This window comes from Monodelphis domestica, chromosome 2 (assembly GCF_027887165.1).
Source record: "Monodelphis domestica isolate mMonDom1 chromosome 2, mMonDom1.pri, whole genome shotgun sequence".
Taxonomy (NCBI): Eukaryota; Metazoa; Chordata; class Mammalia; order Didelphimorphia; family Didelphidae; genus Monodelphis; species Monodelphis domestica.
Genome location: NC_077228.1, coordinates 212,750,951 through 212,774,408, shown reverse-complemented (window position 1 = coordinate 212,774,408; position 23,458 = coordinate 212,750,951). Strand labels below are relative to the sequence as shown.

The 23,458-nt window shown below is 37.4% G+C and overlaps 1 protein-coding gene across 2 annotated transcripts in view; it reads right to left on the bottom strand.

Annotated features, from left to right (window-relative positions):
• GRB2 (growth factor receptor bound protein 2) overlaps positions 1-22,692 on the bottom strand; it is a 103,939-nt gene extending 81,247 nt beyond the window's left edge. The window contains exons 1-2 of one of the 2 annotated variants that reach the window (XM_001369442.4): positions 22,553-22,692; positions 14,755-14,985 (exon numbers count right to left, since the gene is read on the bottom strand). In XM_001369442.4, the coding sequence (XP_001369479.1) occupies positions 14,755-14,832 (78 nt within the window). In that variant the 5' untranslated portion in view covers positions 14,833-14,985; positions 22,553-22,692. Of the gene's footprint in view, positions 1-14,754; positions 14,986-16,635; positions 16,708-22,552 lie in introns of those variants that run through there. The other variant, XM_056817161.1, reaches the window with a different exon arrangement.
• Between the last annotated feature and the right edge of the window lie 766 nt (positions 22,693-23,458).

The window sequence follows — 23,458 nt, the reverse complement described above, 5'->3', positions numbered from 1 at the left end:
CTTTAAGAGGACCTCAATGAGAATTTCAGCTCTTACCTTCAGCTGTTCTCATGTGCCTCCAGTCCTGACCTTGTTTAATCCCAAGAGTCTTCCTGGAACAGCTGGAGGATCACAACTAGCAGGATACCCTGTTAAGGACACTTTTCTGTAGCCATTATTAAAAAAGGCTCTTAACAACCCACCTCTGACATAGTTGGGTTCTTCTATGATTCCTGGCTCACTGTGTAGGTCACTGGCATGCTCTATAGAGGCCTGTTTGGTCAGAGAGATGGGAGTTGCACCCTGGGAGCTAAGATAGTGGAGTAAAGCATGCTCCAATCCACCAATCCTTACACACACACACACACACACACACACACACACACACACACAAATCACCTGAAACAAAGGAAAATGTCTCACTGGGTTAAGAGGAGAGAGCAAGAACTGGCAGATCTTGGAGCAGCCCACAACTCTTCCAGAAGTAATGAAGCCACAGAAGGGGAATGGACCCAGCTGAGGCCACTCTACACAGGCAGAGAAGGCAGGAAGCCTACAAACTTTCAAATGGCATAGGAGCTTTGGAGCTATAAGAGAGCAGAGAGTGGCGTTTGCTGGAACTACAATGACCTATCCACTTCCATGTGGCAGCAGAGCCTGGGGCTACAGAGGAGTAGAGAGGGGGAGCTGGAACTACAGTGAAGTAATCTTTGCACTCTCATGTGGTGGTGGAGTCCAAGGCGTTCCCACCTGTCCAGTCCAGACCACTTGACAAGAGCAGAGAAACAGAAGAATGGGGACCAAACCAGTCCCCCAAAAAACAGGAGAACTGGTAGCATGAGATGTTGAATAAAGCTGGTCAAAATAGCTTTAAACCTCTCGAAAGCAAGTCAGCAGGGTCACCTCCTTGACAGACACACCATGAAGAACAAAGGTAGCCAGTCCTAACCCCCAAGTACCAGAGAAGAATACTGTGCAAATTTGGAGCAGTGCAGTGCACCTTCTATCCCAGGAACAGAGAAGAACCTCAACAGATAGATAAGGTAATGGGGGTGAGGAGATGGGTGGGGGAGGGGTGATTAGCAAAAGAGAAAAATAACCCTAACCCCAGGGAGTTTTTTTTTAGTAATGGGGAAGACCAAAATATGAACTCAGAAGAATACAACAATGCCAAAAAGGAAACATGTGAAGCCTTTTTTTTTTTTAAACCCTTACCTTCCATCTTGGAGTCAATACTGTGTATTGGCTCCAAGGCAGAAGAGTGGTAAGGGCTAGGGAATGGGGGTCAAGTGACTTGACCAGGGTCACACAACTGGGAAGTGTCTGAGGCCAGATTTGAACCTAGGACCTCCCGTCTCTAGGCCTGGCTCTCAATCCACTGAGCTACCCACCTGCCCCCTGAAGTCTTTTCAAAAGTAAAGTGTGCAAGGATGTCAGGCTTTAAAAGAATCTCTGGAAGAATTTGAACATCAATTTAAAAAAATAAGAGAGTTAATAGAAAAACTCAAGAGCTGGGGGGAAATTCACTTAAGAAAACAACTCCCTAAGGAATAGAATTGACCAAATGGAAAAGAAAGCACAAAAACTCAAGGAAGAAAATTACTCACTAAAAATCAGAATTGGACAAATAGAGCTAATGAAACCACAAGAAAGCAGGAAACAATAAAACAAAAAAATTTTTAAAGTGAAATAATATAAGAAAATCTAAAATGCCTCACTGGAAAAATGATAAACTTGGAATATGGATCCAGAAAAGATCATCTAAGAATCTGATAATTTAAAAGATAACCTAAGAATCAATTTATACCACAATCAAAAAAGGATCCTGGACATCTTATTACAAGAAATTATCATATAAAACTGCTTTGATATCCTCAATCAAGAAGGAAATATTTCCCAAACCCATGAGATGCAGATATACTCTGGGACACCATGGTATGTCCTATAAATAGGGAAAACCCAATGAAGAGAACTGAACAGATTTCATAGCTTACTTTTATAAATCATGGGAAGAAGACTGGGTCCTCTAAATAGTCTGTCCTCTTGAGCCTCAGACTACCTGTCATCATAAGCTCCCTATATCTGAAAACCTTAAAATTTCCCAGACCCTACTTTATAAGATTGGATTAAGACCATTCCCCATTTGGGCAGTGAACTCTACTTAAAGCAGGAATGTGAGAATTCTACTTTACCTACTTGGGTCTGCCCTAAGGGAAGACAAAGTTGTAAACTCTTTTCTGAACAATGAAAAGTACTTAACCCATACTTTTCTTAAGCTAAGTACCTATAAAGGTCAAGCAACTTGTGAATTTACAAGGAACAAAGAACTGGAAAACTTACTCAGAGCTTTCCTGGTGTGAATTACTCAAAAATTCACACCTACTTAGGTGTGGACTAAGAATGGGCGGTCCTTTAGAAACATCTACAGTGATTGGTAGATGTAAGGACTTAGGGGAGGTGACAGAGGAGATTTTGCCCTTAAAAACAAGAGCTCAGGATGAGCTGGGAAGTCATTCTGAAACATTCAGATTGGAGAGACTCATTCTGAGGAGACTGATTCTGAAACATTCAGATGGAGGAGGGAGCTGGTGAAAGCAGCTGAGATGCTGCTGGCCTGGTGTCATTAGAAATCCTTACTTAGACAGATCTTATGGTGAGTTATAAAAAACTGATTGATTTCTCTTTTAAGACTCAGGTCTAGGCCATATTGGCTTTGAGGCCCTTCATACTTATTCCTTTCTTACTCTCTCTTTCTTTGATTACTCATTGTATTGTTAATTAAAATCTCTATAAAACCCAATTGACTTGGGTATTTGAATAATTGGGAATATTTCCCTGGCGACCACCTTATATTTGATTTTAAAACCCAAGACACTGTAGTGAAACATATTTCTGCGGTCAAACTTACTCACCCTCTCTTATATCTATCACAATTTATATCTTCCACTATTTTAACCACTACAGTTTAAGACCTCAACCATTTTAAATCTCACATATCCTATTTGTGGGATGCCAGTGGATCTACACATACTTCCTGGGGATGTCCCTTGTAAAGTTCCCTGGAAAAATTAAACTGATCAAAGACTCCTTAATTATTAACACACACACACACACACATACGTGTGTGTATACATACATACTTACATACTTTTTTTAATATATAATATGGGTTTGGAGATAAGAACATCTACCTCACAAGGTTGCCAAGAGGATCAAGTGAGATAAATATTTATAAAGCAATTAGCAAAGCATTTAGTGGGAAGTAGGTAATATCTAAATTCTTATTTTCTTCCCCTCCCTTCCCCTATTCACTGACTAAAATTTTAACTGGTTTTACAAAAATATTTTTAGCTAATATATGCCAAAAACATTAATAGCAATACTTAAAAAATTCTTACCTTCTGTCTCAGAATTGAAACTGAGTATTGGTTCTGAGGGAGAATGGTAAGGCTAGGCAATGGGGTTAAGTGACTTGCTTAGGGTCACAGAGTTAGGAAGTGTCTTGAGGCCACATTTGAACCCAGGCCCTCCCATTTACTTTAGGCTGGCTCTCAATCCACTTAGCCACCTAGCTGCCCCAGAGTGATACTGTTTAAGGAAGCTAAAATTTAGAATTATATACATAGATATATTATATACATAGATAAAATATAGAATTATATACAAAATGAGGAATACCACAATATTGGAACATGGAATATTATCGTTCATTAACAAGTATCAAATTAGAAATTCAGTCCAATAATTAAATTCAAAGGCAACATCTTGTATGAACTGATGCACAGAAAGTTTAACAATACAAAAATAGACACACATGACAATAAGATAAATGAAATGCTTACTAAAAGGAAGTTGAACTTAGAATAGGCATACTTCATTTTATTGTGCTTTGTAAATATTGCATTTTTTACAAATTGAAAGTTTGTGGCAACCTTGCATCAAGTCTATCAGTACCATTTTTCTAACAGCGTGTGCTCATAATCATATCTCTATCACATTTTGGTAATTCTCACAATATTTAAAACTTTTTCATTATTATGATATCTGTTATGGTGTTCTATGATCTTTAATGTTACTACTGTAATTATTATGGGGCACCAAGAACCACACCCATATAAATTCATTGCTAAATGTTGTATGTGTTCTGACTGCTCCACTGACTGACCATTCTCTGTCTACTCTGGCCTTCCTATTCTCCAAGACACATTAAAATGAGACCAATTAGGGGCAGCTAGGTGGTACAGTGGATGGAGTTGGGAGGCCTTGGGTTCAAATCTGAATTCGGACACTTCTTAGCTATGTGACCACCAGCAAGTCACAATCCCATTTGTCTAGCCCTACCCCTTCTGTCTTGAGTCATTACTAAGACAAAAGGTAATAATTTTGGGAGGAAGGAAGGGAGGGAGGAAGCAAGGGAGAGAGGGAGGGAGGAAGGGAAAGGGAGGAAGGAAGAAAGAAGGGAGGGAGGAAGGAAGGGAGGAAGGGAATTAGGCCAATACAATGTTAGGCCTCTAAGTGTTCAAGTGAAAGAAAGGAAATGTTAACTTCAACGTTATTGCCATAGGGAGCAGCTGGGTAGCTCAGTGGATTAAGGGTCAGGCCTAAAGACACTTCCCAAAATGTGTGATCCTGGGCAAGTCATTTAACCCCCATTGCCTAGCCCTTACCACTCTTCTGCCTTGGAACACAGTATTGATTCCAAGGGAAGGGAAGGATTAAAAAAAAAAAATTGCCACAGCCACCCCAACCTTCAGCAACCACCACTACTGATCAGTCAGCAACCATAAATATATCAACATCAAAGCAAGACCTTCCACCAGCAAAAAAGATTAGAACTTGCTGCAGGTTCTCCATTTTTCAAAGATATATATTATTGCATGTTTAATGGACTATGGTACAATGTAAACATAACTTTTATATGTACTGAGAAACCAAAAATTTCATATGACTTGTTTTATTGTGATATTTGTTTTATTGCTATGGTCTGGAACCAGTATGCCTGTAATGGAAAAACTACTGAAGGTCCTAGAAAAGATATCCTCCCACACAACTGACAACTAGGAGGTGGAGGAGAGACACAGAATAATGGAAACTTAATATAGTATACAATGTCAAATACAGTTGCTACATTCAGTATTTTTTTTTGCTTTAATTGTTTTTTATAACTGAAAGGATAAGCAGAAGAGGCTTGTAAAATGACTCAGTTGTAAAGGCAAAAGGTATTACTAAAACATTGTTTAAAAACTACTTTAGGAGAAATTATGTTACAGAATATAATGTACAGATTTTATAGCAACAATGTTATAAACTAAGGCCAGTTGACTGAAAGAAGCCACATGGGGGGGGGGGGCGTTAAATCATTATGGTACACTCTAGCTATAATGTATTAATGACTGGGTGAAACAAAATTACACACGGCCATCTCCTAATAAAAACTATACTGAGGATCGGAGTATTTAAATTCTCTCTTGTGGACCTCTATCTTAACATTAAAAATTCTCTGATGAGATGGGGAACAGGAGAAACAAAGAAGGAAGGGATTAAATATGAATGCATAAGTTTTAAATGGAAGACTAACAAAAAGTTTTAGAGCTAATAAAAATTTTCCACGGACTAATTAGGAAATAAAATATATGTATATGTACTTGGGTATTTGAAAGCAGTTCTCCACAGAATATATTTTCTTCAACTTATAGCACAGAGGTAAAACTGAAACTAAGGGCTAAATGAAAAATTTTAAGTATTTTTTAAAATCTCAAACAATGAGAAGGCCAAAAGGAGTGAAAGGAAAGAAAAGAAGATGGAAAGAAGAGCCCTGGATAATCAGTCTCAAGAATTCCTCTGAACAAGCTATCTTTATTAGTAATTTTAGTTGAATTTGGAGACTATATTACATTGGCATTTACAAAGCCAACTGAAGGATAAGAGCACAGAACACCATTTTCACATCAAGAACTTAAAAAAAAAAAAGAACACAATAATAAACAACTTGGGACATAAAAGATGTTATAGCACCAATCTCTTAAATCTGCAAAGAAAAAGGATAGATATGGTTTGAATTTACTCTAATATGCCTTAATGTAAAGTTTATGGTGTCTCTAGATAATTGCAGGAAAATGAAAATTTTTTTCTATAAAGGTGGCTATGTTTCTCTCTCTTATAAAACAGTACACATAGGTGCTCAATAAATGGCTACTGAATTGAAAAACTATACACTGAAAGTCATCTTGGTTGTCTGGTAATTTGCAAAAGCTCAGCTAAAAACAAAGAGCTACAATCAGGATAATCAGCTGTGAAGTTACATGCACTTGCCTGTTGCAAACCCTTTGAACTCCTTTGTTTGACTAAGTCAATGCCTTTAATCTACCCCTAAAGCTCCCAAGTCACCTTCCTAGCTTTAATGTAAAATTCTTGGAAGAAAAGCAAATCTCAGAAAAAGAACAAAGAATTAAAACTGAGTTTTCCTTTCTTCTTTCTGAAGTGGTTGAAGATGCTTTCCTTTGGAAAGGATTAATTTAACCACTTGAGAATGCTAAGGCACACTCCTTAATTCACACTCAATTGGGCTACTTTGATAAATATTCCAATGAATCTAAATTAAATGAAATTTATCAAACTATCTTATTCACAGTTACTAAAATCAAAGTAATAATCCAAATGAACCCAAGAATAATCCAAGATTTGTCTCTGAAAATATGCTTTGTCAAGCAATTTTGACGCTGAACAGGCAGGAAGTCAATTTTGAATTTAACATTTTAATGTTCCAAAGTTAAGCAACATAGTCAAATATGAAAGAAACATAAAAGCCTTGTTGTGCTATTATGTCAAGTCAAAAGACATAAATGCACTAAACTATTTTACCTTTTAACAAAAAGTTAGTTATACCACAGGAAACAATTACAAATAAAAGTAACTAGGTTTAAACATGTAGTTGTTTTTTTCCTGGAACTTCCTTTTAATATAAAGGTTATATGTTAATTATCAATTCCACCTGTTATTACATCAGAAAGGTTATAAGGAATTGGCAGTAAGAACTGGAACAGGAATTCAAGACTACCTTCTCTTAAGTGCTCCTTTAGTTCATGATACAAAACCAGAGTCCAAAGGTCCCAAATGTTTACTGATACTTTTCAACTTAGCTTTGAAGCTTTTTAATATCATAATGAGACCACACAAAAAAAATGATCATCAGCTATTTCTATTTAGCTATATTTATTCTTAAATACAATTATATCTTCATCACTTCTCTAAAATTTAATAACTAAAGTTTAGTGGATTAAAGATTACTTAATTTAAACTAAAAAACACTACAATAAAACCTGAAAAACCTCCACTAATTTATGTCTGGTTTATAATTAATCTTCCTTTAAAATCCAAATGATGCTTCATCATGGGATAAGAGTGACTGACTATAGGCTCTAAAAAGTTATGCCAGTAGAGCTTGGATCTTATGCTCTGGCAGATCCTGGATTCAAGCTGGAAAGGCTTCAAATATGGGAGGGGTAACAGACTAGACATACTGTCCCTTAAGAGTGGCTCCTCATCAGATTATTTAAAGAGTGATTAACTTTTTGGCTATGATAATTCTGCAAAATTGTTTAACAAGTGGCAATTGAGTTGCAGTCTGTAAGAGAACCCACAATGATAAAAACCATGTAACCCTACATTATTTAAGCATTATAATCAGGATCTATTATTAGAAGAAACATTGCAATGGATGCATAAATGCTCTACCCTAAAACAGTAGTTTCCAAGTATTTATCCCATGACATTCCTCCCTCAAAATACACAAAGGACCCTTACAGACAGTGATGTTGAAGTTACAGATACAGATAAATGACCTAAAGAGTTCTTTTGAACACCACTGTGCATAGTACAACTTTAAGAAATTGGTAGATATGTACTGGGTTTTCTCTAGGATCCTAAAATCTAGCTGATAAGAAAAAAATAATTATAAAGCAGTTACCAGCAACTATAAAAGTGTCCAGCATAGAACTAACTGATACATGCTATGGTTAGAGTATCAAGGGAATCTGTTTCATAGACTACTAAAAGCTGTAAAAGATTGCAAGAGCCATCTAGTGTCGATGGCATGGGTCGCCTCTTTCTCTATAATATCCCCAATAAAAGGTCATCTAACCTCTACTTCAAAACCTCTACTGGGGAGAAAGGAAGTGAGAAAGAGAAGATTCTACTACCTCCTTAAAGGCAGCCCATTCCATTCTGGATAGTTCTAATTGTTAAAAAAAAAATTTTTCTGACATCAAGTCAAAATACACTTTTCAACCACTTCCACCTAACTACTTCCAGTTCTGTCCTCTGAAACTAAGCAGAAAGTCTAATCCCATTTCCACATGACAACTAAGGATTAGGTTCTCATCTGAACTCTCTTCTAAATCTGGGAGAAAGGGAAAGGGATCTCAGTGGAGGAGAAAACAAAGACAAAGATACCACAACCAGCATTAATGGGATCTGGGATCTAAGATCTAAGTGAAGAGTTTGTACCAAAAGCCACATTCTTCTAAACTTTCAGGAACCCTTGGGTACTATGTATAATCCTTGGAGTTGACCAAGAACAGACAAGAGTAAAATTTTTAGCTCCTACCGGTAGGGTTAAAAGGGGGAGGGAGAACAAGTAGAAAGATAGAACTTTTGTTGAAGAGAAGGAAATGTGCTACCTAAATCTGAGAAATAGACAGCCAATATCAATTGCCTCAGAGGCAACAAAGCAGCACCAGTGTCCTCCTTGCTCTAGAGCCATTTCTTTATTCTCTTTATACATAGGTCTTTAGCCAGACATCCTATACCTCCCTCCCCAATCCTTACCCTCAAGAGTGCTGTGTAGGAACTGAAAGTACATTCTCAGCACCTGCTATTTGGAAACAATCTATTCAGCTGACGGGAAAAAATGAGCACACAGTAAAAGGAAAACAAGTAATTTGAAATTAGAGAATCCAAACAAGGAACTTTCCTCCATATTTAAGGATAATATGGTCTTTCAGCTCTGGCATTTAATCAACACAGAAAACAAAGAATACATTTTCTATTAACAAAGAAATCCCTCTACAAAGAAGTACCTGAAATCTCAACAGTAGTATTTTCATATCAATTCCTTTACATTTTGGATTGTAATTCATACTTACAACTACCTTTAAATTAGAAGCCTTTGTTTAATTTCAAGTACCATGACTGAAAAATTTTGACCAGCCAAATCTTAGCTCAAATTTTTGACTCTCCATATTTTATAAAGTAATCATCATATATGAGCCCTCATTTTACAGAAAGTAATCCATTTGGATAGATAATGAAAATGGGAAAATGAGTACCAAAACCACTGGATGAAACTAAAGAAAAAAAGCAGTCAAAAGTGCCATTAATTTTTTTCCTAAAGATGTCTCTTCTACCTTTCTTTTCTTACTTTTCATCACCATAGTCCTGGATTTCATTCACCTAATCAATGAAACAATTTTGAAGCTAGACTCCCTGATTACGGACTTCCCTCCCTCCACTTTAAACCCTGCTAATCTATACTAACTTTTGTTAATTGTCAATTTCATCAATTAAACAGTAAACTAACTGAGGGCAAGTAATGACTTATCTGAAAGTTTTTCTTTTCTCTAGCACCAGTACTAGAATCTGAACATTCCCAGCTCAGAAATCTCTAGTTCTACATAACCAATCTAATCACCTTTGCTTGTCTGATTTTCTAGGCCAGTGATGATGAACCTATGGCATGGGGACCAAAGATGGTGTGCAGAAACTCTCTATGGGCACATGCAATGGTTCCCCCCCCCAAGTTTGTTATTAGAAAGGCTTCTCCCTTTCCCCTCCCCTCTCTACTGTGCCTGTTGACATTTTTTCACATCACTTGCCCCTCTGCCCAGCAGCCAATGGGAGTGCACTGGTGGCAGAGCTGGAGGAGAGCAGAAGGCTTAGGCCATTTCCCTCCCCTCCCCTTCTCTACACTTGCTGAGGACATGCATCCCTCCACCTGTGTGGGAGTGAGGGGGGAGGGACATGGCTTGTGGAGGGTCGGGCAGGCATAGCACTCCATCTCTAAAAGGTTTGCCATCACTGTTCTCTATGAATCTGTCCTCATCCTCTAAGTCAACTTTATTTCCCACTATTTCCTAATATAAATTCTGAGCTCTAATCAGGCCAGTCTCTTCACATTCTGCATATGGTCACATTCTTGCCAAGATCCCCCCAACATGAACCCCTAGTCCTGTATTGGGGAAGACATGGCAACTGCAGAGCAGGGACTCCTTGGGTTGCCCCTCTTCCCAGCACTGGAAGACATTTTTTGCATAGACTCCTCAGTCCAGCTGCCCAAAGCAAGTACTTTCTCCCTCAACTCTCTGGTAATCCTCTGGGGCTCACGGACAGCTTGAATTTGCCCTTTGGGCACTCAAATTCATTAAAGTGTTCTCAGCACTGGTGTCACATCAAAGGCTACCTCAAGTCCCAACTCCTCCAAGAAGCCTTCCCAGACAGTTCCACTTTAGAAGGCCCTCAAGCTTATGCATTCCTATGTCTTTACCAAATAATTTCAGTATTTCATGACATACTACCTCATACTATTTTTTACTTCATGTCAGCTTTCTATCTCCCATTCCTAATGAAATCCAAAGACCCATAAAGTTAGAAAAATAGCCTTATACTTTTTATATCTGTCACAGTACTACAGCATAGTACTTGGCACATAGTAAGTATTCAACAAAAATATCACAGAAAATAAATAAATAAATGTGTGTGTATCTCTCACACACACATATAAAATTGATTGAAAGTCTATACTTTTTGAAGGAAGATGCCACAGTGAATACATGAACTCCTAAATCTCATCTCTAACAACTCTATAGACATCAGAGAAAAGAATTCCTAAATCTTATTTCTATCACCTTTATTAGAAATTAGGGAAAAGGTGAAACTGGACATTGTATATTTGTACTTGACTGGTTCTCTGCTCCATAGTTTAGTTCAAAATTCTAAATTTAAATGAATACAGACCTAGTAGCCACCTAGCACCTTCTATATACAAGGCATTGCAAATAAAAAGATTAAAAAACAAGACTACATTATTCCCTACTTTCACATAATTCGTCTAACTATAAGATAACTATAATACAATTTGATAGAAGTTAAACAAAAATGACAAAAAGATATAAGGATGTAAAAATTCCTTCTAGCTGGGAGGGGAAAGTGTAGAGAGATTTACAGACAGAGATGGGCAGGCCTGTGCCACTGCAGAAGTGGCACACAGGGAAGGATCTAAGAAATCAGAAGAGAACAGACAACAGTCCAATGTGGTTAGAAGAGAGATAGAGTAAAATAAAGCCAGATTGGTAGGGCAGATTGACTATAAAAGAATCTGAATGCCAGTCTAAGTTTCAGTTGACCCAATGAGCAAGAGAAAATTCTTGAAGATTTTTGAGCAGGAAAACGAACTGATCAGGCTTGTGTACTAGAATTACTTTGGCAACAATGCAAAAGATACATTAGAGAAAGGAAAGGTTGAAGGCAGGAATACCAGTTAGAAGGCTACTATATCTAAAGGAGGTAAAGGGTGGAGAGGAAGAGACTAGTGCAGAAGTATGGAGGAGACAAAAACAGGATTTAGCAAATGATTGAATAGGGAGTGGTGAAAGAAAGGGAAGTGTCAAAGATGGCTTTGAGGTTTTAAGCCTGGGTGACTAGGAAATGGTGATATCACTAAAAGAAATAAGAAAATTAGAATGTGTAGAGAACAACTTAAGGAAACATTAATTTAGCTTCGGATAAGCTAAGTATAAGGGTTTTACAGTTCAATAGAAAAAGCCCGGAATTTTGTAGTGAGAAGATTCAAATACTGCTACCAATAGGTTCTGTGCATCTTTGGGTAAGTTATTTCCCTACTCTGATTCTCCATTTCCTTATCTATAAAATGAAAGGAGTGGTTTTTCAGATCCTTTCTGTCTTTCATGCCTAAGGAGCATTTCTCCAGCTTCCTGAGGATTCTCTAGACTAGGTTCATAGCCTGAGTAAGAGCAACTTCATTCTTATTTGTCACAAGTAGAACCAGTATATACTATCCTTTTGGGGAAGGTGGGGAGTTGGCACATTTCTACTCATAGACTCAAAAATAATCTAATCTCCTCAAACAGATGAGAACACTGGAGAGATGAAATGATTTGCCTAAGGCCACACAATTGGTCTGGTGAAAAAGCTGGGAATATATAATATAGTCTTCCAACTCCAAGCCAGAATTTATTCCACTAAACCATGTTTTCTCTTCTGAAAAAAAAAAATTTTTTTATGAGGCACTATAATCTACCATGTATAGAAAGAATATAAAGATATCACATTGCACAGGGAAAAAAAAAACCCAAGATTATTCTGTGAGGTGGGTCAGTGGATAGAGCCATGCCTAAAGAAAGGAGGTCCTGAGTTTAGATCCAGCCTTAGACATTGCTAGCTGTATGACCCTGGACAAGTCACTTAAGTCCCACTGCCTAGCCCTTAGCATTGATTCTAAGACAGAAGGTAAGAGTTAAAAAAAAAAAAGAATTAAAAGAAAAATACATACTTTTTACTACCAGCTGCCAAAGAAGAGAGAAATTTCCCTCTTTATTCAGCTGTTATGAGTCAAGGGGCACCCATCTTCATTCATTTTTGGAATTAAGCCACAAGATTACTAACAAACTGCTAATTCAGTTGAGACTACAATATGTGAATATGCAGTAATAGCATTATGACCTCATATCCAAATTATCTACTGAACTGACAAACAATTTGTGGATTTTTCACTCTTGTATTTTGGGAAAGGAAAAAGTTAACATTCTGATCACCTTTTTCAATATCAAGCATAGTTCTTTGAAAATATATACATATGCTCTTGGGGAAATGCAAAAAGCATAGTTTTCCTTAGTTTTCTTTAACTAGTTAAGTTTAAGTTAACTCTTTTAAGAGTTTCAAAGAAGAATTATACACTTGTTTTAGGATATGTAGATCTTCTAAGTTACCAAGAACTTCTGACTTATGACTCTGGTCACTTTATGTAACTTTTCAGGAACTTTCTGGATATGAAGGATTCAATTTCTTTGATCTTCAGTGCTGAATATGCAATAAGCAGAATCTAGAGAGCAATCTAGAGTGTCAGATCATCATGTTCAGGTATTAAGACTAGTTTTTTTAAATCAAGAAATCTCTAGTTTACACATAAATAAAATGAAAGCCCAAAAGATTTTTTATTAAATTTAGAATGTTGGTTTTAAGAAGCTAATGGAACTGAGTTAACATACATATTATCTACTGAACTCAGTAATCACTTATATAAATATTTGAAATCAACCTGTTCTGTTATTTTGCAGCATCCTTAAAAACTCACTCCAATTATTAACTACTTTAGATCTGTTACTCTAAATCCTTGTACCAGTCCTATTTGTTGCAGATCATTTAAATTATATGTCTTTAAGCATATATTCAAGAAGGTCAATTTCACAAGAACTTGAAAAAAAAAAACATGCTCAAAATTTTACTTCTTCCTTTTTTAAAGGACAAGCTCCTGTGAAATTTGAATCTAAGAAAAACTATGTTGTGAGGACTAACCATACCCATACAAGTATTGAAAAAAGTCACAAGTACTTTTACAATATGCTATATTTCATGAATCCTCACTTTTCTTCCTCTTTTAGAAAATTTCATTAGTTTCTTTCAGTCACAGTAAAGACCACATGACTACAGTTCAGATAAGCAGAAGTAAAAATAAGAGACACAAACTAACTTTAAAAAAATCAAGTGACCAAATGCTAAACTTTAAGATCTCTCCATTTAAAGGTGACACACTGTTCTATACACCCACAGCTGTAAAAGTAAATTACATATCTAAAAGGGCAAAGCTGCTATAGTCAATTGTGTAAACAACATAATTAACATGTGCCCAGTGGAAAGAAAATCCTAGTGTAAATAGTGGGGCTCAAAATGAGTTGCAACCGTGTAGAGGCTTATTTTTAGAATGTCAGCAAGTTTCTTTTCTGCAATTACAGTATATTATGGGGTAATTGCTTCCCAAGTTTCTTTTAAGAAAATAAAAATCTGACTTCTGCAAGAGCAAGTTAACTACCTTATTATTTACCACTCAAGATGACTATTCTCTTAAAGGGGATGAAAATACACAGCCAATACTCTTTAATCTAGGTCTGCCATATATTCTAGCCTTCATAAAAACTGGGAACAAATAATTTCTCAAATGAAAAGGCTTTCCTTGCTACTTACATCAGGGTGAAGGAAAATCAAACTTTATGACTATCATAGAAAATGATGCTAACTTGAAGCTTTTGCATGGATCAACTTGAGATATCAATCCTTCAAATTCAAGCCACAAAAATCTCTAAGGCAGTCTTGAAAAATGTTTCCACTCTGACCAGTTAAATCAATTTATTCAATCACCCTATGTTGATTTCACTTAGAGAAAGTGCTAATGTCAAACATACATATACCAACAGAGGAAATATTTAGAATAAAGGCTTGTTGACTGACTGAAAAATCAAGGCAGTTTAAAAAACTAAAAATCCTAGTGTAAATACACAGCAAAAACAATTAAAAAACCAAGGATACATCATACCAACTTCAAAGTGATAATAAACATTTCATTCAGCAGTTACTTCAATCTATCCAATTTCAGTAAAAGAATAAGTACACTGTGAAAGTGAAGGGAAAAGCAATGCTTCTTTGGGTCTCTGAGTAAGAAAGGTGGGTGGGCTAGAGGGAGGGTCAGCACCAAGCATCAACCTTTACCTTGAGGATGTCACCCCTTTTGAAGCTCAACTCATCATCTGCAGTGGCTTTGAAGTCGTATTTGGCAATGGCTTCCATGCTGAGAGCTGCTAAATCCTTAGCAGCTTGGGGCAGGAGGGAATGGAGACCTCCCTGCTGCTCAGAAGCCCTACTATCCTGGGCTTAGACTCTCCTCCTTCCCTGAGATTCGATTTGTTGGGATTGCCTGCAGAAGAGATGTAGGATTCTACCCTGAAAGAAAAAGAATAAAAGGTAATAAGTGAGAGCGGGAAGTAGCTCCTATCAATGGCAGCACCAACTTGACAACATACCAAACTATAGAGAACCCTTAAATCCCCTGTCTCTATCCTCCAGGGTGAATCCCCCAAACTTTCCTCCCTCTTCCTCTTTTTAGCCTTGCCCCTAAGGTTCCAAAAGACAATAAACTGGCCAATGGCAGCAAATGCTAAAGCTACTCCATTCCAGACTTGCTCCTCCTAATTGGCTGAGTATATACATAGCTTTGATCAAAAGTCTTCCTCCCTCCTCATCCCATTTCCCAACTAAAACGTAGGTCACACAAAGCTGACCATAAGAGAAGAGACAATAATCCCCAAGTTGATTCTGTTCTCCAAAACCAAACATTCTCCATTTCGCCCCACTGGAAAACCAATTGTAAGACCACATGGCAACCTAAGGATGGCTGGGTGCCATTATTAATATCCAAATCAGAAAATTGCAGACTTAGAATTCTTTTTCTACTCCAAAATCATTTCCCAGTAGAAAGTCTATCTAAGACTAGAAAGTGAAAAGGAAAGAATTAAATTGAAAAGAAAAGGTACTTCAGAGAGATTGCTTTCCTAAACTGTTTCTCACCTATAGCCACAACAAATATCCTAGTTGTCCCACAGTAGTCCCAAGGAATTATAACCAAAGCGCAATGCTTCTTTCCCTGCAAAGACAGGTGCCTGAGTTTGCTTCCCTTAACAAAGAGATATTCACAGAGATTGGATCCTTCCCTCAAAGGAACATCAGATTTAGAGCAGCAAGGGACCTAAGAGACAATCTGTTCCAATCTCCTCACTTTAGAGCTGATAAAGCAGGGGCCTAGAAAGGTTAAGTGACTTGCATAACGTCAGAGAGCTAATAAGTAGCTGGAATGCAATTCCAACCCAAGTCTTTTGACTTCAACTACCAAGCTGAGAAAACCAGGTAGGGATTATAGCATCTTCGAAAGAAAACAACATATTCCTTAGCAAGAATGAATGATTTCTAACTGACCAGATGAACTAAAATACAAATTCAAGCCTAACTAAGGGCCTACTATGTATAGCATACTGCACTAAGTACTAAAGAAGACAAAGGTTAGATAAGATACAAAAGATAAAGCTCCTTCCTATCAAGTTTCCAGTCTAGAAGGTATTATCATATAGAGACCAAGGAGTACAACATGGAAGAGGTACCATTTGAGTTGGACAGGAAATTAAAGTAGGAGAGAAGGTATTCTAGGAATGGGGGGGGGGAGCAAAAGAAAATGCAAAGGGAGTGTAAAATTAGAGGAAGATTCTTGAAGGCCTTTGTAAATAATACTTGCACTATCCAACTCGCAAAGTTGTTGGAAAAAAACAATTTGCGAACTTAATAGACACTAAGAAGCTACTGAAGAATGTTTTTTAAAATGACATGATTGTAGTTACATAACATTATCAGTTAAAAGGGGAAGACCTATTAGCCTACTGAAATTGGGTTTCTATAGAGATGATGGCAGGGGACAAGGAAGGAAGGAGGTGAGAGATATCATCAAGACAGAAGACAAGCCTTAGAAATGCTTTGGTCAGGAAAAATGAGGGACATGTAAGAAAGGTAAGGTTTCAGACATGTAAGAAAGGTAAGGTTTCAAACCTGGAGTACTGGGTTAAGTGGTGCTGCCATTGACAGATTCAAAATGGAATTTCTTTCAAATTAGAGATTCCAAGCATCTGGAGGAACAAATGTGGGAGAAGGTCAAGCATCAGATCCTCACACAACTGTCCCAATAAAAAGCTTTTTTCCCAGTGCAAGGAAAGGTAAAACAGTTACTATAATTCATAGCGGAACAAGAGTCTTGGTTCTTTTGCTATAGCAAACACGGAAAGGACTTCAGAATAACATCTTTAAGGAGACTAAATCTTGGCTAAGTTAATATGCCATCAAAGTTGGCTTTTGTGAGCTGAGTGGAGCACACAGGCTCAATTTTTACACTGTAATTCTCATTCTTGCTCAGTCACTATGCTCATAACAAAGAAAAAAATAGCACTTGGCATTGCTACAATTATAGAATAGGGACAGATATTTATAGTGACACCTAGATCAGATAACAAGCACCCCTGAGAGCTTTTAGAAGGGGCATGGATGATTATTATTCTTTTGTTCTTCTACAAGTTAGCAATTAGAACATTATTCTGAATGACATACTTGCAATTGGCCTAGCCCTGCCAATTGGGAACATTAACACAGGGATATGGTTGGGCCACAGATTTTACAAAAGGAAGAAGTTATCAGAAAGGCCATTCAGTTGGAATAAAAATTGGGGGAAGATTCTAAAGACTTTGTGTTGTATGTAATAGAAAATTATTTTTACCAAAATTACAAATATTTTGCAAAGCTCCTGGACTTAGGAAGAGGAATTATGCTTGAATTAGTATTAAAAAGCAAGGGTACTAACCACCACCAAAAAAGTAAATATAGGAACATTTGCTTATTTCAAACCTTTTAAATCATGGCTCCAGGATAAGAACCCAAGCCCCTAGAAATCCAGCATTATTTTTAAGAAATTAGCCAACCAATGGCATCATTCCATACATACAGGGCTTATCTACCTCTCCCAGACACCTGTCAATTTACTTTAATAGTGTGAAGAATAATTTCCAAGTTGGGAGGACAATCTCTAATTCAAGGCTATATTACAGATACCCACCTAACCTACCTTTATTGATTCATCAAAAGATTTAACAGCTAACAGGAACCTCAGAGTTAGTTTGACCTCTTCATTTTGGAGATGACAGACCCCAGCTTAATAAAAGTGATTTATTCAAAGTGAAATTAGTAATAGAACTAAGTCTAGAGCCCGAGAGTCCTGATCAATCCAGCACCCTTGCTTTATTCCAGATCTAAGAAAGGGCCTGTATTTAACAAAGGGCATGCTACGTGTTACCCATATTTATCCATATTCCCTGACTTAAAACAATAATTGCTAACATTTATATAGTGCTTTAAGGTTTGCAAAGCACTCTGAACAACATGACATTTTTTTTCATATTGCTTTCTGACACTGATTTTGGCTCATTTCACCTAGTTTAAATTATCTGAAGGTTTTAGCAGACTCTAAAAGCCACAAATTAAACTAGCAATTGTTACTATGCAAAACATGGCTTGATTGACACAAAAAAACAAGATATCAAATCCAATTAGCATAAATGTTGAAGTGCCAAAGAAAAATTTACATACCATATATGAAATTTAGAGAAGTGCCTTGGGTGTGGCACTCACAATAGTAAGTTTAGTGAACATTATTAGAACATTCACAGTAAACAACATGATACCACATTTGCTTAATGTAAGCCAATTTTCTTTGGCTAAAAAGATTCAAAAGGGTGTGTCCTTCCAAAGATGTGAAGGAAAATTCCACCCCCAATTAAGCAAAAAGAAAATTTTAAATAACTAAATAGATGCCATCAGAAAGCTAACATTTAGAATCTAAACAGACTTCAATGAAAAATGTGTTTTGCTAAATCTTTTTTATTGCCATCCCATTTTCCTGGAAATAGATATAACACATAAAACTAATTTCTAAGTTCTTGACAATTATATTAAACATATCTCTAAAATTGACCTTTCCCATAATATTGATAAAAGTTATGGTACTCTTGCTCATGTATAAGTATCTAATTTCAGAATTAATGTTTTCAAAAGAAGCTTATAGATTTTATTTTTGCTAAATTGTTTTCTTTCATTTAATTTCCTTCTCTTACAAATTCACAAGAAAGGCAATCCCTAAAGCTTCTTGTACTATGATCAACAAACCAGGTCCAATTCTCTGCAAACCAAGGATGATATATATGAGTCAACATATTCCTTATCTGGATGTCCTAGCTTAGGTTAATAGCTTTCTTCTTTCCTTTATCTGTGAGCTAAGATCAAAGTAGTACTGGGTAGGAATTCTATTTCATAGATCAATTGGCACATTATTGATGCTTGATTATCTAAAGGACGGGGGGAAAAGAAACAATGAAAAGGACCTAGCAACACCTCTAAATAGAACAGAGATTAACAGTAAGGCTAGTGGCTTCCTAAAGTATAAATAGGAGGAAAGAGGTTACAACAAAGAACACTTTAATATTATTTTAATAAATAACTGATGAAGCCACAATATCTCAACTAGCAAAAAATAATTAGGTAAGAAAACCAAGAAGCACTTTTAGTGGAATATTTTTTAAAACCACGTTTACCACTGTAGTAACAGGGCCAAATATCTAAACATTAAAAAGTTCATCACATATAAAAATGAAAAATCATTGCATCTGCTTTATTGTTAGGTTTAAAAATATTATTTTCAAATATCAAGGAATTATAAATTCCAAATATTGAGCCTGGTTTCACCAGGAGAGTTCTTCTAATGACTTTATAATTTATGGCAGCATAATATGGATGCTTTAATCAGATTTTAAAACTCCCACTCGTAATTCAGTACAATAGTGTTATATGACAAAAACAATGCACATCTTCACATTAGTCTGGTACAAAAAGTACCAAAGAGGCTCTAAGAAAAAATGAGGAATCTCATATAGACTACATAGAAGTCCATTCCTAGAAAATTATGGATTAAGTATATACAGTAATGAGATTAAATTTATCCAAAAGGAAAATCAGACCTCTACTCTGAATTGTTTCATTTCTCACAAAACTTGGTTAATAGCTTTCTTCTTTCCTTTAGCTGTATCTAAGATCAAAGAAGCACTGGGTAGAAATTCTATTTCAAAGATCAATTAGCATATTATTGGTGCTTGATTACCTAAAAAATGGTAAAAAGAAAACAATGAAAAGGACAGAGCAACACTCTTAACTAGAATTGGAATTAACAAGGTAAGGCTAATGGTAAATTTAAAGGGAGGAAAGAGATTAACACTTTTAATATTACTTTTAATAAATAAATCCATTTTTATCGGTCTTGTTTTTATGTCATTCATTTCCAAATATATTCCTCCCCTCTTCCCTTACCCTGAGTATCTTGTTATAAGAAAAAAATTTTAAGAAAAAAAGCAAAAAAATCCATCCACCTCACAGTATATGCAATATTCCATAACCCTAATCATTCCCACCGCAACCTCTGATGAAAGGAAGGAGATGAAATCCATACATTTTTGACAGTAGGACTTGTCTCCTAGGAAGGTAGGCATTTTGTTGTACTAGGTCAAGATACATGTGTTATCCGAAGAACGGAGTACACACTAACCATAACCATAGGAGAAATGAATGAGAATGATTGGACAAAGAATCCTGATGAAGACAGAGGAAGCAACTGAAAAATTATGATACTTTATATCCCTATTAATTTAATTTTAGTTACAATTACTAAGCAAAAATACATGTATTACAATGAAAAATTTAAAAGCCTCAGATGGATTACAAAACACAATTTTTAGACCTTGACCAAAAATCTCAAATGCTTTGTCCTGGTCCTATCATACTTAAATCATAAGATCTTAAGATTTGAACACTACAGTTACAAAGAGAAAGCTGATTTTTCTCCAGGAAGTAGCTTTCTTAGTTATTATTATTATTATTAATATCTCCCCCCCATACTTATCTAGGACTTACTAGGGAATTTTTGAGGATTAAACTAACAAAGAATAATACAAATAGAAAAGACCTGATCACAGAAAATAAATGAGTATAACTAACATGATGCACACTTTAACTGATTCACCACTGGCCTAAAGAAGTTATTTTCTCCTAAGATTTTCATGTTCTAATATGTAAACATACATTTGAAGTGGGCTCACAAGATCCTCAAGTTCCTTTAGTGAAGCCTTCATTTTAAAAAATCTGAAGATGAATAAATCTAAATCCATATTGGTCTCAGAAAATCCAGAATAACCTAATCCTTAACATAATGGTGACCGACACAGGCAAAGAGAAAGGACCCTACAGGGTACAGCAAACACAAAGGCTCATCCTAGAGTGAAAGAGATTAGAAGAAAATCAATACAAATGACATGAGAGAACTACACTTATGACCTAAGGCAGTGTCAATTACTTAGGGATGAATTCAATCCTTTGAGTCCACTAAATCCCCGGAGAAGAGCCTGAATCTCACATGCATCTCTGGCAACCCTTCTGGTTGAATGAAAGAATATAGTGGAATGTATATAGCATCTGGTTTGAGCCTCCTCAAACTAAAAGACAGTTACCTCTACACTGAGTAGGTGTATGAATAGGAGCATAGAAGTTAAATTTTTACTTTTTTTTTCTAAAAAGAAAAAAAACTTCAAGAAAGTAGAAAATTGATGCTGCACACACACACAAAAAGAAATCTGTTAACGATAAAATGATAAGACTAGAAATAGAAATGACTTAAAGATCAGAGGATAGCCAAAATTATTCACATGGTGCATGTGTAGGGATGGGAAAGCCAGTGAAGTGTATGTTTGGAAAGGTGGTACTCAAAAAGACTGAAATAGTGATAGTAATGCCAAAATCCAGAAATTCTTTTTGTGACATATTTGGTCAATTCTTTTCAATTTGAAACTAAACAGTACCTGAAATTAAGCTCTAATGCCTACTTTATAGTTTCTTCTTCAAACTAAATTTCACATTACTACCATATATGAAGATGCCCACAATTATTTTTTAAACAGACCATGACTCAAATCAGTTATATTTAAATACTTTCCAAATAAAACTTCTAGTTTTAGGTTTTATTCTCCCTGCATACCCCACTTCCTTGATTCAATCACACCAAACACTTTTCCCCCACAGAATGGTGCTAGTTTAAAAATAATAGTAAAACCACGAAACTAAATGCATTTCAAATGGTTTCCCCATTCTCTCTTTCTAGACAAACGCAAGCTTCTACGTGTCTAGGAGAGTTCTCCAAAGTTTCGTAAAAATAAAAATCCTTCCTGACACCAGAAACCAGTTGACAGAGAGATTGAGTGCCGATCCTGTCAAAGAAGGGGCATCCCCACCACCCCGGCAATTTGCTCTGAATCCCCTGATTGCTGCACTAAGGCTGACTCAAGAATTAATAGTCATTTGCCTTAGAAATTATCAGAATACAGCAAGGGATTTCTGCTTCTCTCTGGCCTTGGTCTCCAAACGCTCAAGCCAAAGACACAAAATGAAATCAAGTATCCCCCACCAGGGGAGCTCCACACACTCTTCTCTGGGGGGTGGGGGTGGGGGGTCCCAGCCTGGGGAGACGGGGGAGGGGAGGGAAATGCTGGAGGGGAAAATCCTGACGACTGGATTGGGGGTGGCTCTCAAAAGGGGAGTCATTCGGAATCAAGAGCCACAAGGAGAGATGTCAGTGCAGGTAGGTAGCCCCCCAGTCAGTCGCTTCCCACCCACGCGTGGGGGTGGAGTGAAGGAGCAGGGGCTCGGACTCTGCAGACATCCACAACAGAGGTGCCACAGCCCAGCAGCCCGAGGCGGCCCCGAGGCTTAGGACCCGGCCTCCCCCTCAGGGCCGCCTCCCCTAGGAAAGGGAAGAAAAAGGAGTGGGGGGTGGGGAAAGAGCCGGGCCCTGCCCTAGCCTCCCCTCCCGCTAACCCACACTTACAGTGGCGCCGAGCTTCTGCTCTCTGTTCCGCTGGCCGGTCCACTCGCAGCGAGCGGCAGCCTAGATCCCGCCGCTCCCCACAGAGCAGCGCCCGCCGCCGCCGCCCGGTAGCCGCAGCACCAGAGCCGCCTCGCTTCCGCTCCTCCGCTGTACTCCCGCGAGAACTTCCTTTTCTCCGGCTGCCCAGCCAGGCCCCGCCCCCCCGGGAGACTTCCCTCTTCCTCTTCTTCTCTCCCTTCCCCCCGCCACCCAGCAAAGGAGGCCCCAGAGCGCAAGCGTTCATTCCCGGGCCCTGCCCAGCAGGTGGGGAAACCTTCGCGGAGTCTCCGTCTGCGCAGGCGCACACACGGGCGCTGGCTCTGGTCCGCCTCCGAGCAGGTGTCAAGGGGCAGGCGGGCAGGCATCAACCCTTCCCCCACCTCCTAAAGGAAGCTGTAACTGTTTTCAGAACAGGAGCAAAGACGCCACCTCCTGCCCTCAAGGCTTCCCTCTAGCCTTCTTGAAGTGTTTGTAACTCTTTCCTAGCCCTGATTGGCTTTTTCACCCTTTCATGACTTCCCACCAAGACTAGAAATTGTAAGAGATGAAAGATAATACATCGCCCACTACTAGAACAATACCCTAAGGATATTGTAGATTGGAGAAAAGACTTCTCTGTACAAAAAATATACACCAGTGTCATTTTTAATAGGAAAAAAAAACCCTGGAAACAACTTATATATCTAAAGATTCGGGAATGACTGAATAAATTGTGGCACATGAACATAATGGAATAACAAATTAAAAAAAAGAAATACTGATTTATTCAAAGTGAATGAAGGAATCAATTAAAATACATTGCCAACTATGTAAAAACAAAAGCCAAAAAGATTACTACACAGAAAAAAAAAATAATTCAAAAGGAGA